General features: G+C 51.9%; 1 protein-coding gene across 1 annotated transcript in view; it reads left to right on the forward strand.

The window, feature by feature from the left end:
- The window catches only part of AKNA (AT-hook transcription factor), a 39998-nt gene that overhangs the window by 17521 nt on the left and 9308 nt on the right, over nt 1-13169 (forward strand). Inside the window, exons 10-19 of the mRNA XM_027105099.1 lie at nt 1575-1702; nt 2176-2383; nt 3665-3819; nt 3920-4096; nt 4932-5178; nt 6064-6170; nt 6801-7012; nt 8848-9010; nt 11983-12159; nt 12820-12935. Coding sequence (XP_026960900.1) covers nt 1575-1702; nt 2176-2383; nt 3665-3819; nt 3920-4096; nt 4932-5178; nt 6064-6170; nt 6801-7012; nt 8848-9010; nt 11983-12159; nt 12820-12935 — 1690 coding nt within the window. The remainder of the gene's footprint in view (nt 1-1574; nt 1703-2175; nt 2384-3664; nt 3820-3919; nt 4097-4931; nt 5179-6063; nt 6171-6800; nt 7013-8847; nt 9011-11982; nt 12160-12819; nt 12936-13169) is intronic.

Here is a 13169-nt window from a genome sequence, read left to right on the forward strand (position 1 = left end):
TGCCTGTCGGCAACCAGGAAAAGGCCTTTTCTTTTTATAATTTTCCTTATTATAAAAGTAATTGCTAAAATGAAAACCGGGGGGCAAAGGGAAAGAAACCCCTAATCTAACCATTATTGGCTTATTTCCTTCTGGGCTCTCGTATTTCTAGATAACTGTGGTCATATATAAAATGTAGATTTCTGATGCATCAGCCAGGGTCCCAAGAAGATGGAGCTCTCAAAGCTGCGGGTGTAGGGATCAGTGAAGGGACTGTTAGCTGGAGTGTGGGCAGCAGCCTCAGGGAGCCCGACCAGGGACAGAGAAGCCCAGGGACTAGCGCCTGCCCGGAGCAGTTCCCTCCCAGGTCTCTTTCCTCCCACCCTGTGACCTCTAATAGATGCCTCCCCTAGACAGACCGCAGGGGAAACCAGCTGATGCCCCAGGCGCAGAGCCGGGTGGGGAGAGGAGCTGAGGGAGGGTGAGTAGGGCAAATGCAACGCACTTGGTCTGATAGTTTTTACTGTTAATGTTATGTTACTAAGCATTATGTTACTATATAGATGTTACACACATTCTCCAATTACAAAATGTGATATGGACTGTATTATCTCACTGAGTGGATGATCAAGGACCTTGAAAATCAAAACCATTCTTTTTCTTCCCCCTCTCCTGATTCCCCCATATGCAGGGAGATTGAGAGCTGTTGGAAGATAAAGTTTGACTGGGGGCTAGACTCTAGGTTGTCCTTGGCCTCAGTCTATTGTCAGCATAGGGTGAGTGAGATGAGGATGATAAAAAGCCAGGGATAATGAGCCCACCTCCCATAGTTTTAACCTCCCATGAGTTAGCTACGATCATGTTTACCGTGGGGACATAATCGTTGGGACCATGAGCTCTGGAGCTAGAGGGCCTGGGTTCATACCCCGACTCTACAACTTTCTCACCCGCTGTGTGACCTTCACTGACTTAATTAATCTCTCTGTGCTGTAGTTTCATCCTGTTTAAATGAAGATGATAAATTACCCCTCTCATTAGGGTTATGTTGAGGATTAAATGAATAATGCAAAGGGCTTTAGCCAGAGCCTCAGTGCTCATAAATGTTAGTTATCATTATCAACAGTATGATGGTGATGATAATACCATCTGTTGTGATAATCTATAAGGATTTGGGAAAAGAACGACTAATGTTCCAAAATCCACTGTTCTGAGAATCGAGGATGAGGATCTAAGGTGTCTCAGGTACTAGGTCCTTATGGGGATATAGTGACAGCATATTTGACACTATGACCACCAGGGAACATTGGGTTCTTGTAGGTCTACCCAGGAAGGACTGGTACCCTCCGGGGCTGGTGCCAGTGCTCTAAGCCATGCCTCTGCCATACCAGTCTGATGGCAGGGAGATTGACCAGAGTGAGCAGCCTCCAGAGGGTACCAACCCCAGCCTTCCAGATATTCCGGGGCCTGGAGGCCTCCGCAGTCCCAGAGTCCCACGCCCCTCCCCTCCCCCAAAGAGCTGTCTCGTCCACTGTGTCTGCAAGGATGGAGCCCACGGGGGCTGGGCACTCAAGTCTTCCTGGCCTGTCTGGTTTCAGGTCTTCCAGCAGCTAAAGGCTGTCCACGCGGCCTTGGAGGAGGAATATCTGAAGGCCTGCAGGGAGCAACACCTGGCCCAGCAGCTTGCCGGCTCCACGGGGACGCCCGGGAGATTTGATCCCGGCAGGTACATGCTGGGGAGAGAGGCCTCCAAGGACAGAAGGGTCACGCCCTGGGTTCCCACCAGGAGGGGGACAGTTTGTCCTCATAATTCACACACTAGGGGAACAGGGAGAAGTCCTATCCCGATTAACAACATGTCCAGATGGGGGATACTTGAAGGCTGAGATTTGTGTCCTTTTGGAACTCCCTTCAGTGAGAAGTGGCCTTGGAGATAAGAGTTATAAAGCCCCTCATTGGACATTGGGGAAACTGAGGCCAGAGGGGGCAGGGATTTACTCAAGCTCCTGCAGCCAGATGGTGGCGGAAGGGGACTCAGGCTGAGGCCTCCTTATTCCCAGCGGCGTCCACTTTCACCTCGTTGATTCTGCTCTCCACATAATCTAGATTATGATGTCAGATGCACTCTCCACGGGCATCTCTGGGGCCTCTGCTCTGAAGCACAGCCTCCCAGACCTGCCTGATGTTTCCTCGTTCCAGGGAGCTGGAGGCAGAGATATTCCAGCTGGGAATTCGCCTGGATGAGCTGAAGGACCACATAGACCAGAACCAGCAGGAACCTGAGCCAGCCGGGTCAGACTTGGCTCTGGACAGCTCCCCAGCTGTGCCCTCCCCCCTCCAGCCAACGGGCCTGCCCCCTCCTTTGGAGCAAGCCCCCACGCCCGCCATCCAGACCCTCTGCCCTGAGGTACCTCTTTGCCCAACCGTATTGGACTGTTCCTTCATTCACTGTTTTCTCCATTCATTAACTTCTTCATGACATGTCTGAGAAGTTGGTACCATGTGCCAAGACTCATGACACGTGGTGGGAATTCAGTAGAAAACAACTGAAATAATAGGTGGCCTGTACCCTCATGGAGTTTTCTGTCTAGTTGAACTAGTTACCCAGTTACTTAACTATAATTTTGATCAGTGCTCTGAAGGAGAATTATGAGGTTCTATGAGAGTAGATAACAGGGTAACATATCTGAGTTTAGGGAGTCAGAGAAACTTTCCTTGAGGAAGTAATGTTTAAATGAGATCTGAGGGTGAGTAGGAATTACTAGGTGCAGAAAAGCCATCTAGCAGGACAAACAGCCTGTGCAAAGGCCCTGTGGTTAGAGTATGGACCCTGAGGAGGGGTCTAAGAGGCAGGGGAGACAGGCAGGAGAGGGGAGGAGGCTGGGGAGGCAGGCAGGGGCCTCAGGATGTACATGTGTGGGTCACATCAAGGGGATGGTCTTAAACTCTGCTGGGTTTTTCAGCAGGAGAAGATACCAGAGGATTTGCAGGTAGGTCCGAAGCGGGGAGGTGGTGGGGCAGATGGAGAGACGTGCATGGAGTTGAGAGAGGTTTAGAAGGTACATTTGACTGGACTTGGATTGGTGATGAGAGGAAAGGAACAAAAGATGACCTCCAAGCTTCTAACCTTTAGTCCTGGGTGAATATGGGGACTATTCACAGAGGTGGCGACACTAGAGAAGGGCTGTACATGGAAGGGGCTTTGTAGAATTCTCTCTAGCCCACGTCACAACCCCATGAGACACAGTCATCTCGAGTGCATCATCTTGAGGGGCTCCCCTGCTCCCATGGTGAAGGTGTTTTGAGGGGCTGGGTGTCCATGTTGGAATGGAAATCTGGGTTCAAATCTAGGCTCTGCCCCTCACTTCTGTGTGACTTTAGGCAAATCATTTGAGCCTCAGTTACCTGTCTGTGAAATGGGTTGTAATAACCTAGGTACTGGTGGGATTGTTGTGAAGTGATGTCTGTACAGCGCCTGGCACGTAGCAGGGGCTCCATCAACGGCAGTCAGTGTCAAAGGTCGCATGACCCAGTCCCTACTTGTGCACACGTAAAAGGATGATAGGTTAGTGAACCTAACCTATTTCTTACTCTTTGGCACCCAGCATGAGCCTGGCATAAGGTGGGTCCTTAAAAGGTGGTCTCAGATGTCTGCTGAATCTCTGCCCCTCCTCCTTTCTGGCCCCAGCTTGACGCCATCAGCGCTGGCCTCCACCCATTGCACGTGAACTTGGATCTGAGCGCTACCAGCAATGAAGTAGAGGACAGGCTGCTGGGCCTCCCGACCCCGCTCGGGCACAAGGAGCTGCGGGTGGAGCACGATTTCCACGGCCTCCTAGAGCGGTGAGTGCCCACCAGAAGTGAGGCCAGGGTGGTGGGTCCAGTGGTGGGACCTTGCTGGCCCTGCTGGGCAGAAGTCACGCCCCTCTGTGTTCTTCTGCAGGTACCTCAGTGTGAAGTCTCTCCCAGAAGCCCTGAGGCTGGAGGAGGAGGGGGAGGGGCAGGGCCACACCCTGGAAGTTGAGGGGCCAGCTTCAGCTCCAGGAAAAGCAGCGGCCACCAGGCTCCCCACCAGACAGCCCCCAGCACAGGCTGAGAGAAGTCACGGGGGCCCCGTCGAGTATGTCAATGAGCCTTCCCTGCTTGTCCCACACCAGCTCAGAAACCGTAGGGGTGGAAATTGTCATGGTGAGCTAGACAGTTCAGAAACGGCCTTCCTGACCTGTAGCTCAGTGTCTCTCTAAAATGTGCAACGTATACCATTGATAGCATTTGAAATGATTGGGTGTTGTGGGACGAGGTTTCTGGTAGGACAGATGCAGCATTAAATAACATTACTCTCCTTGTCAGTCTCAGACATTCCATGGCCATCAAGGAGGAATCTCAGTTAGGGCTATTATGTCTTCAGTGCCTCTCTTGATCTTCCTTTAAAAAGAGAGAAAGAGAGAGAAAACAAGCAGGCGTCAGGCCCAGAGCCTTTACTAAGCAACAGGATCTATCTAGACTATGATAATATTGTTTTCATGTTCCTTGTATTTATTTGCAAAGTTAGTTTCTATTTGTAACACAAAATACCGGTCTTCTGTTTATAACAGTGACATAAAGTCTTTTTGAGTAGATTGAAAAAGTTGATGGAAGTGTCTGGAAGGGCGAAGACGGAAGACAATTCCAGAAGCCTGGGAAAGGATGCTTTAGCGCATCTCTTTCCACACTGTTTCTGCTGCACTGTATAGGGTGGGTTTTGTAGGCATCCCCATTTTACAGTTGAGAAAAATGAGGTTCAGAGAGGGGAGGTGCCTTGCCCAAGGTCACACAGCGAGAGGGTGGCAGAACCAGCGTGGGCACGCAGGGGTTCCTGACTCCAGAGCTTGTGCCCTAGACTGTGTGGCTACCGGGACAGGGCTGCCCAGCCCATGCCACGGCTCAGGGCCAGTGTGCCTCTCCTTCCCTGCCAGGGAAACCGTGGAGCAGATGGCGTCTGTGAAGCCAGCAGACTTCCACGCATCCGTGGGCAGAGACAGGCACCTGCAGGGCCTGGACAAAGCTGAGGCAGCTCCTTCAGGCCCAAGCAGGCCCCCCCCACCTCAGGGCACCAAGTCTGCGGAGTCCCACCAGAGCAGTCTGACCAGCCTAGAGGGAAGTGGCATCTCTGAGCGCCTTCCCCCGAAGTCTCCGTGCCAAGCTGGCGGGCCCCACCTGGAGGTATGCGTCTGCACGGGGCATGGGCTGAGCCTCAGGGCCATTCCCTGCATCTCCTGGAGCCTCCTGCCTCCAGGCCTTTGCTCAGAATGCCTGCTCCTCCTGCCCTTGCCAGTCACAGTCCTGCCCAACATTCAGGGCTTGTGCCATAGCTCCCCACACCCCCGTCCCTCCGCCAGGAGCTCCCCTTTCTCCTCTGAGAGCTTGCGATTTGCAGGAATCACAAATCACTGTGGAAATGTGACTTATGTGATGGATCCTCCCGTAGAAAAACACATGCGTATGCATGTGTACACACACACACACACACACGCGCGCGCACACACACACACACCTGTAGTCCTAATGAGCCCATGGTAAGGAGTCTGTACTCGACCATGAACTCACTGAGGGCAGGCACACGTGTCTCTCTGTTGGCCATCTTTGCACCTTGCATTAGATGCAGTGTGTTGGAGGTGTGCGTATTTGATCAAGTTTATCTTCCCAATTCATCAGGCCCGGGCATTTCTGCAGTCAGGTAGGACCAAGGTGTTCCAGGCCCAGCCCGGAAGCCGTGTGGACATGAGAATCCCATTCCCGCCACGGGACGTTTCTGCTCCTCTTTCTGTTCTCAACTCAGGATATCTCAGTATCTCTCCCAAGGGCCCTGGCTCCCACTCCTCAGGGAAGCGGGACTTACTCAGGGTCTTCTCGGGGCGTGGAGTCCCTGAGGTTGGCTGGGTGCTCGTGCTGCAGGACCCTCACCCCCTGGGCCCGGCTGCTGGGATCTGGGCCAGCCTCCCTGTCTGTGAGCCTCTGGAATGTAAGGCCCAGGCCAGGACTTGGGAAGGGTTTCCCAGTGTGCCTCAAGCACATTTCTCCAATTTAAAGGGACGCTGTCTCTTTCAGGAGCCCTGGATGGCATCCCCCGAGACAGACAGTGGCTTTGTGGGCTCAGAAACCAGCAGAGTGTCGCCCCTCACTCAGACCCCAGAGCACCGGTTCTCCCAGATCAGGTATCCTGGGGACCCCATCAGTGTACACACCTGAGATAGCCTGAGAATCAGAGTGCCTGTGAGCTCAGAACAGGGACAGATGGCCTGGGCGTTCTCAGAGCCCACACTTCATCCCCCCAAGGATGGTTCATTTCCCCTACCTTATTGATAGAGGGGAACTAAGGTTCAGAAAGGGAAAGCGACTTGCCCAGTGTCACTCCGCCAATCATCGACAGACTGGGAAATAAATATTTGTTGAGCAAATGAATGATGAAATGGTGAATGAATAAAGTCTGTAGGGAGGGTGGCGTGACAGAGCCACCAGGTAGAGTGATAGTCTCCAAAGCTGGACGCAGGCCCCTCGGGCTACCCAGGGCTGCTTGGGAAGGAAGGATTACAAATTTTATTTCTTTGTATATTATCTGAAAACCAAGTTGAGCTTTATAATTTTGTGTGAGTAGGCAGATGTACACTTCTGCAGTTTATAAAGAAAATGCATGTATAATGGGGGCGCATCCTCAGAAATACTGTACTGCCAGGGGTGCCAAGTCGCAAAGGTCAGGAGTTCATGGTTTAGCATGTGGAGGGTCTCGGCGGCTGTGGCCTCCTTCTGTGTGACCTCAGCATGTCTCTCCCTCCATGGTCTCCCAGCACCCGAGGGACATTAGCCCAGTCTTTCACTCCGTCTGTGCCCCGAGATGCAACCTCCCACCGCCAGACCAGGGGTCTTCCGGTACCCAGAAGAGCCTCTGAGCCCATCATACCCAGGAGCCGAGCCCAGAGGCTCCCACCTGGCCAGGACGGTCCTCTCGGGCAGAGGGCACCCAGCTTCTGCCTGGAGCGGGCACTGGCGGCTGAGATGGGTGAGTGGATGCATCTGGGTTGGCCAGAACCTGGGGGTGGCTGGATTGCATGGGTTAAAAAAATCAAATCCGTAAGAAAACTTGCATTACCCTTTAGATGCAAAATATCTTACAGGTTCATTGTAGGAAAATTTGAAATTGCAGGTAAGGTGGACAAAAGGGAACAAAAGAAAAAATAATAAGCTAAAAACCGTCACTGCTGACATTTTGGTGTAGAACCTGTGAGCTGTTTTCTTTGTCAGTGTGTGTGTGTTTATTTACAAATACTTAAAACGGAAATGGGATATTATACGTGAATGTTTAATAACCTCCTTTTTTTTTTTTTTTTTTTTTTTTGGCTGCATCGGATCTTAGTTGCAGCACACAGCGTCTTCGTTGTGGCGTGGGCTTCTCTCTAGTTGTGACGTGCGGGTTTTCTCTCTCTAGTTGTGGTGCGCGGGTTCCAGAGCATGTGACCTCTGTAGTTTGCGGCACGCGGGCTCTCTCATTGAGGCGCACGAACTCAGTAGTTGTGGCGCGCAGGCTTAGTTGCCCCCCGGCATGTGGGGATCTTAGTTCTCCGACCAGGGATCGAACCCACGTCCCTGCACTGGAAGGTGGATTCTTTACCACTGGACCACCAGGGAAGTCCCAGTAACCTCCTTTTTTTCACTAAACACCGTGTCATGAACACTGTGTCTATAAAATCTGTGATTTCATTTTTTACCTTTAAAAAATGCTTGTGAACTTTTTATTGAAATAAAACATACAGGAAAGAATATAAATTGAAGAATTTTCTCGAAGTGACCACAGACCAAGAAACTCAACACGATTAGAAGCCCAGACCCCCCTCAAGCCCTTCCCAGTCACTCCCACACCTCCCAAAGGTAACCACTGTTCTCAGATTAGCTCTGCATCTTAAGGTTCACCATTTAAAAATTTGAAATTTAACTTTAGTTAAAAGTTTAATTAATTAGTCACATGCAGTTGTAGGAAATAATACACAGAGATCCTTCCCCCAGTTTTTCCCAATAATAATATCTTGCAAAACCATAGAGCAATGTCACAACCAGATATTGACATGGATTCAGTCAAGACACAGAACATTTCCACCATCTCAGGGTCCCTCATGTTGCCCTTTTATAGACACAGTCACCCCCTCCTTAACTCCTGGTAACCACTAATCTGTTCTCCATTTCTGTAATTTTGTCGTTTCAAGAACGTTATAGAAATGGAATCGTATAATATGGAACCTTTTGGGATTGGCTTCTTTTTCACTCAGCATACTTTCCTGGAGACTAATCTAGATTGCTCCATGAATCGATAGTGTGTTCCTTTATATATTGCTGATTAGTCTTCCAAGGGCTCATTGTTTTAATGCATGGGCCAGCTGAGTGGTTCGTAACCTCTGGTCACCCGTCCCTTTGAGAGGCTAGTTAAAGTTTTGAATGCTCCCCCAAGAAACATGCACATGGGCAAAGGTGTGACTAATTTCAGAGGGAGGTAAGGCTCCGAAGCCAGTCCCAGAGCGCCCTGGTGAGGCACAGAGTCTGGGGGCCCTCGTGGAGGAGCAGGGGCCTCTTTGTAGGGGGAAGGCCCTGGAGACTTGGATCTGATGCTGAAATGGTGGATGGTGGAGGGAAATCTAGTTATAAACAGCTCTGCAGGTCCGCTTTGCTCCCAGCAAAAACCACATCTTCTTCCTGTTTTGAGGGTCATCGACCTCGATAGGAGCCTCATTCATGACCTCAGCTGGGCCCCATCTCTTCACCCCCAGCACCCTTCCACCCGCACAGGTTCTCACTTCAAGGGTGCTCTCTGTGTGAACTCACTCTGACCGCTTTCTGCCTCCCTAGTGGTCCCTGGCTCAGAGTTCAAGGGCCGAAAGCAGCTTTCTGAGCAGCTCCCCCATGGCGCGACAATCAGCCCACCCCCAACCCTGGCCCCTGCAGCCGCCGCTCCACCCCATGGGCCCGCAGAGACCACCTCCACCTTCCTCCTCACCAGGACGGGGCGAGAGTAAGTTGCATACTTGGGCGCTGCGGATTCAAGCTCATCATAGAGCCGGGAAGCACGGGCTTTCTAGGGTCTCCATCCAGTGGTGGCTGTGCTGAGGCCAGACGGACCCAGGCATCCTGCCTCCCAGCTCAGGGCTGCTCCTGTGGGATGTCATGGATCTAGATTCTGAGGACACTTCTCCAGCTGGTGGGAAATGACCTAGAGGTTCACCTTGCTGGTGCTAAGACCCCTCTGCCTGTCCCTCAACATTTCCCTTCCAAGACAGGTCTGCACTTCCCAGGGGTGTGTTTTCTGCAGTTTACGCATTCATCGTATGAACTGAGAAGGGACAATTTTTTCAATTTTTAATTTTTAATCCAAGTGCAGTTTTTCTACTGAGAAAGTTTTCTCCTTGCTTCATTAAACAGAGATGGGAAAAGAGATTAGTCAGTCCTCTTACTTCTCCTCTGAGTAGCTTTTGGCCAATAATCAATCACAGGCCTTTGTTGGGGTGGGGTGTTGGCTTCCAGGCCTGAGTTGAGTAAGTTCACTCCTGCAGTCTCCTCTGATATCTACAGGGGAATGAAAGGCTTATTTACTTACAGTATGCCAGCCCCTGGCAATACAATAGTGGGCAAGACAGTCCTTGAGCTCGTAAGGCTCACCATCTTGTAGGACGGACCAAGAAACAGGTGGTTGCACCCCCAGTATGATGGCACAGGGCTGAAGGACTGTGGGAGCACAGAGAAGGGGCATCTAGCCCAGTCAGAGGCTTCAGGGAGGGCTTCCTGGAGGAAGTGGTATCTCAGCTGAGACCGGAAGGAAGAGAGATGGAAGAATATCCCAGCAGAGGGAACAGCATGTGCAAAGGCCTAGAGGTGAGAGAGTGCCTGCCACCTTTTAGGCACCAAATGTTTATTATAGCCGGATCCTCAAGTATGAGGTGGGGTGTGAAACAACAAAAGCAGAGAGGAAGACAGGGAGACCTGGGGGAGATCTTGGAGGGCCTCAGACACATGTGGTTAGAAGTTTGGATGATGGCTCTGCTCAGGAAAGGTGCTCACTGAATATTCATGAATGTAGAAAGTCTCACCTAAGGACAATGAGGGAGGCTTTAAGCCAGGGAGAGGCGTGGTTGGGTTTACGTTTTAGAAAGAATTCTCTGACCACTGTGAGGGTGAGAATAGAGGCCAGGGGATTGCTGAGAAGCCTGCCGCACCCAGGAGAGAGGTTATGGGGCCAGTGGGGAGGGAAGGGAGGTGCATTTGAAAAGAGATAATTAGGCATTGGGCCCACAGGACTTGGGAGTTGGTTAACTTTTGGGGTGTTCAGGGAAAGAGAAAGGTTTAGAATGACTCAGATTGTTGGCTGGCCAACCAGTTGGATGCTGATGCGGAATGGGGAACCTAGGAAGGGGGAGTAAAATTGCAGGGAAAGATGACTTATAGGTGCCAGCTGGCACTCAGTCACTAAAGGATTAGGTCAGGAAGACCGAAATCCTGGTAGAAACAAGCCAGAGAGGACAAGTGACGCCTAACGGGGTATTCCAAATCCCAGGCTCTCGTTCAGCGGCCTTTGGCCTGGACAGGGAGCCAGAGCCGCCCCAGTCCTGCACCCATCACGGGGCCTCAGCCCTGCCTTTCAGGGGTTAACTGGTGACCGGAGTTCTCACTCTCCTGCAGCCGCCACCCTCATGGTTTGCCTTGGAAACCCCAACAAGCGTTGCCCTGGGAATTGCCAGGGGAACCAACTGCCCTTAGACGCACACAGCGCCAGGCCATAGCCAGAGGGAGGTCTCCTGCCTCCTCTGTGCACCCATCTGAAGGCTGATGTCTGCTGAAGCCGGCACCAGGAGACACTCCCCCAAGAGTCCAGGGGCCACCAGGCAAGAACTAAACCTGAGGGGAGCCCTCACCCCGGAAGCTGGTCCGAACAGTAGACGTAGAGCTTGCCTCAGCCTGGAGGACGGCCGTGCCCAGCCCGGGCTCTGATGCCCCGTGTGTAGGGGGGTTTGTGTGTAGCAGTGTCTGGGTAGAATTGGCTGCTGCAGTGCCAGCGACACCCTCAGAATGAGACCCTAGAGATTCAGGGACCGACTGGGGAGAAATGCAAACAGGATTCACTCCCAAGATGCTAGTGGCTCGTGAGCTACCTCGCCAATCCCAGGTTGGGCTGTGTTTGGGGGCTTCCCCAGCATGACAGCAGCCTTACCTGTGGCACCCCTGCAGCTTCCAGCCTGCTCACGTTCAGTGGGTGATGGGAAGCACCGTGTGTCTCTTTGTCCCTTCTCCACACACACACATTTACTCTGCTCCCTCTGGGAGCCTGGAGGCCAGCTCAGTGCCATTCTCTGAGCATCTATGAGGTCTCAGGGGTTGTGAGATGGGGAGGCCCACTCCTTGCCTGCCAGGGGCTCAGTGTCTGGTTGAGGAGACAGATAAACAAACATCTTCCGCCAGGAGCAGGGAGATGGGCTTGAACAATGTAGGAAATGTTTGGGGGAACCCAGGAGGGGGTGCTGAGCAAAGGCGGGAAGGAACCAGGCCTGGATAGATAGTTAGGGTTTCTACAGACAGAGGCTGAGGAAGGGGAGGGCAGCCCGGGGGCCGAGGCAGGTCAGAATTGAAATTTTAAAGTGTACCTTGAGCCAATGCCCTCTCTTCTCTGCATCCTCATCTCTATCTTGAGAATTTGTCACTGGTGTTTCAGAATAGTTACTCAGAGGCCCTGCATGCTAGGTTGGGTAAACCTCAAAGAAGGTTCTGCTTTGCTCACCAAATGCGCAGGGAGGGACATGGACTCAGAGGGGTGTCACGATGTGTAGCAAGAAAAGCGGACACACAGGGAAGTTGGAGAGTCCACCGACAGCAGAGTTGGACGGTGCCTGCCGGAAAAGGACGAAGACCTGGCATCCGGGCAGCACTCAGGCGGCGGCTGCAGCCATGTTCACTGTGCATCTGTTCTTTCTCCTGTCTCCACCCCCACCACCCCAGCCAGGCCATCCGTGAGCTGCAAGAAGAGGTCTCCCGGCTCCAGCTCCGGCTGGAGGACAGCCTGCACCAGCACCTCCAGGGCAGCCCGAAGCGCCCAGCGTCCAACTTTGACCACCCCACCCGGGCCCGGGACCAGCCAGCTGATTCCTCAGCCACTTGGGGGTCCCATTATGGCAGGTGGGTGAACCCCAAACTCCCGCCCCTGTGCCCTGGTGGGAGCTGCAGAGGGTCAGGTTGGCCAACCTCTGGCTCTCCCCAGACATGTGGACTCAGGCACAGCCACATCCCTCTCTCGCTTATTCACTCATTCATTCACTCTTACATTTTTTTTTTACCATGTGATATTTGATACATAGAAGAATATATTAAACATATGTGTTAATAATAAAGCATGATACAGGGAATATCCCTGAACTCATCACCCAAGTGAAGAGCTAGAACATTTTCAGGATGCTCACCCTCTCACCCACTCACTCAGCAGCTATTCACTTATGATGACTTATAAAATCATCTTTAACTAACTAACTTCTGAGTATTTCTATTGGAGGGCACTACGTTAACATTTTTAATGGACATTGTCTCATCAGTCCTTCCAACAACCCTCTGAAGTCATTGCTCCTATTATCCCCATTTGACAGATGAGGAAACTAAGGGGCAGAGAGGCTCAGAGCCATTTTCTGTGAGTCTGACTCCAGAGTCTCTGGTTTTGACTTTCGTGTTCTCCTCTTTCCTTATGTTATAAGCGTTTCTCTGGGTTGGGCTTCTCACTGGTCATCTTTAAAGGCTGCATGAAACCTCATCCAGTGACATCATCTCTCTCTCTCTCCCTTTTGCTAGTAAATCCACAGAGAGATTGTCTGGTGAGCCCGGGGGCGCAGAGCAAGCAGTCCCCGCAGGAAGGAGGCAAGCCAGGTCCTCCTTGGTGCCTCGGGAGGTGCCTCGATTGTCCCTGAGTAAGTGACCACCCGCCTGGACTGATTTTTGGAGGCCACAGTCTGGGCATGCTGGCTAAGTGGTCAGGGACTACAGCAACAGCCCTAGAGGAAACTTGCAGAAGGTTTCGGATGTCTTTTTTAGGTAGTTATAGTGCTCTGAAATACCACGTACTTCTAATGACAGCAGCAGTATGCTATGCACGTCCTGTGAGCTGCGGTTTCCGTAAGGGCTTTGTGTATGTGTATCATCTT

The sequence above is a fragment of the Aethalodelphis obliquidens genome, unplaced genomic scaffold (genome assembly GCF_003676395.1).
Source record: "Aethalodelphis obliquidens isolate GAN/ISIS:26980383/991018 unplaced genomic scaffold, ASM367639v1 scaffold7, whole genome shotgun sequence".
In the NCBI taxonomy this organism is placed as follows: domain Eukaryota; kingdom Metazoa; phylum Chordata; class Mammalia; order Artiodactyla; family Delphinidae; genus Aethalodelphis; species Aethalodelphis obliquidens.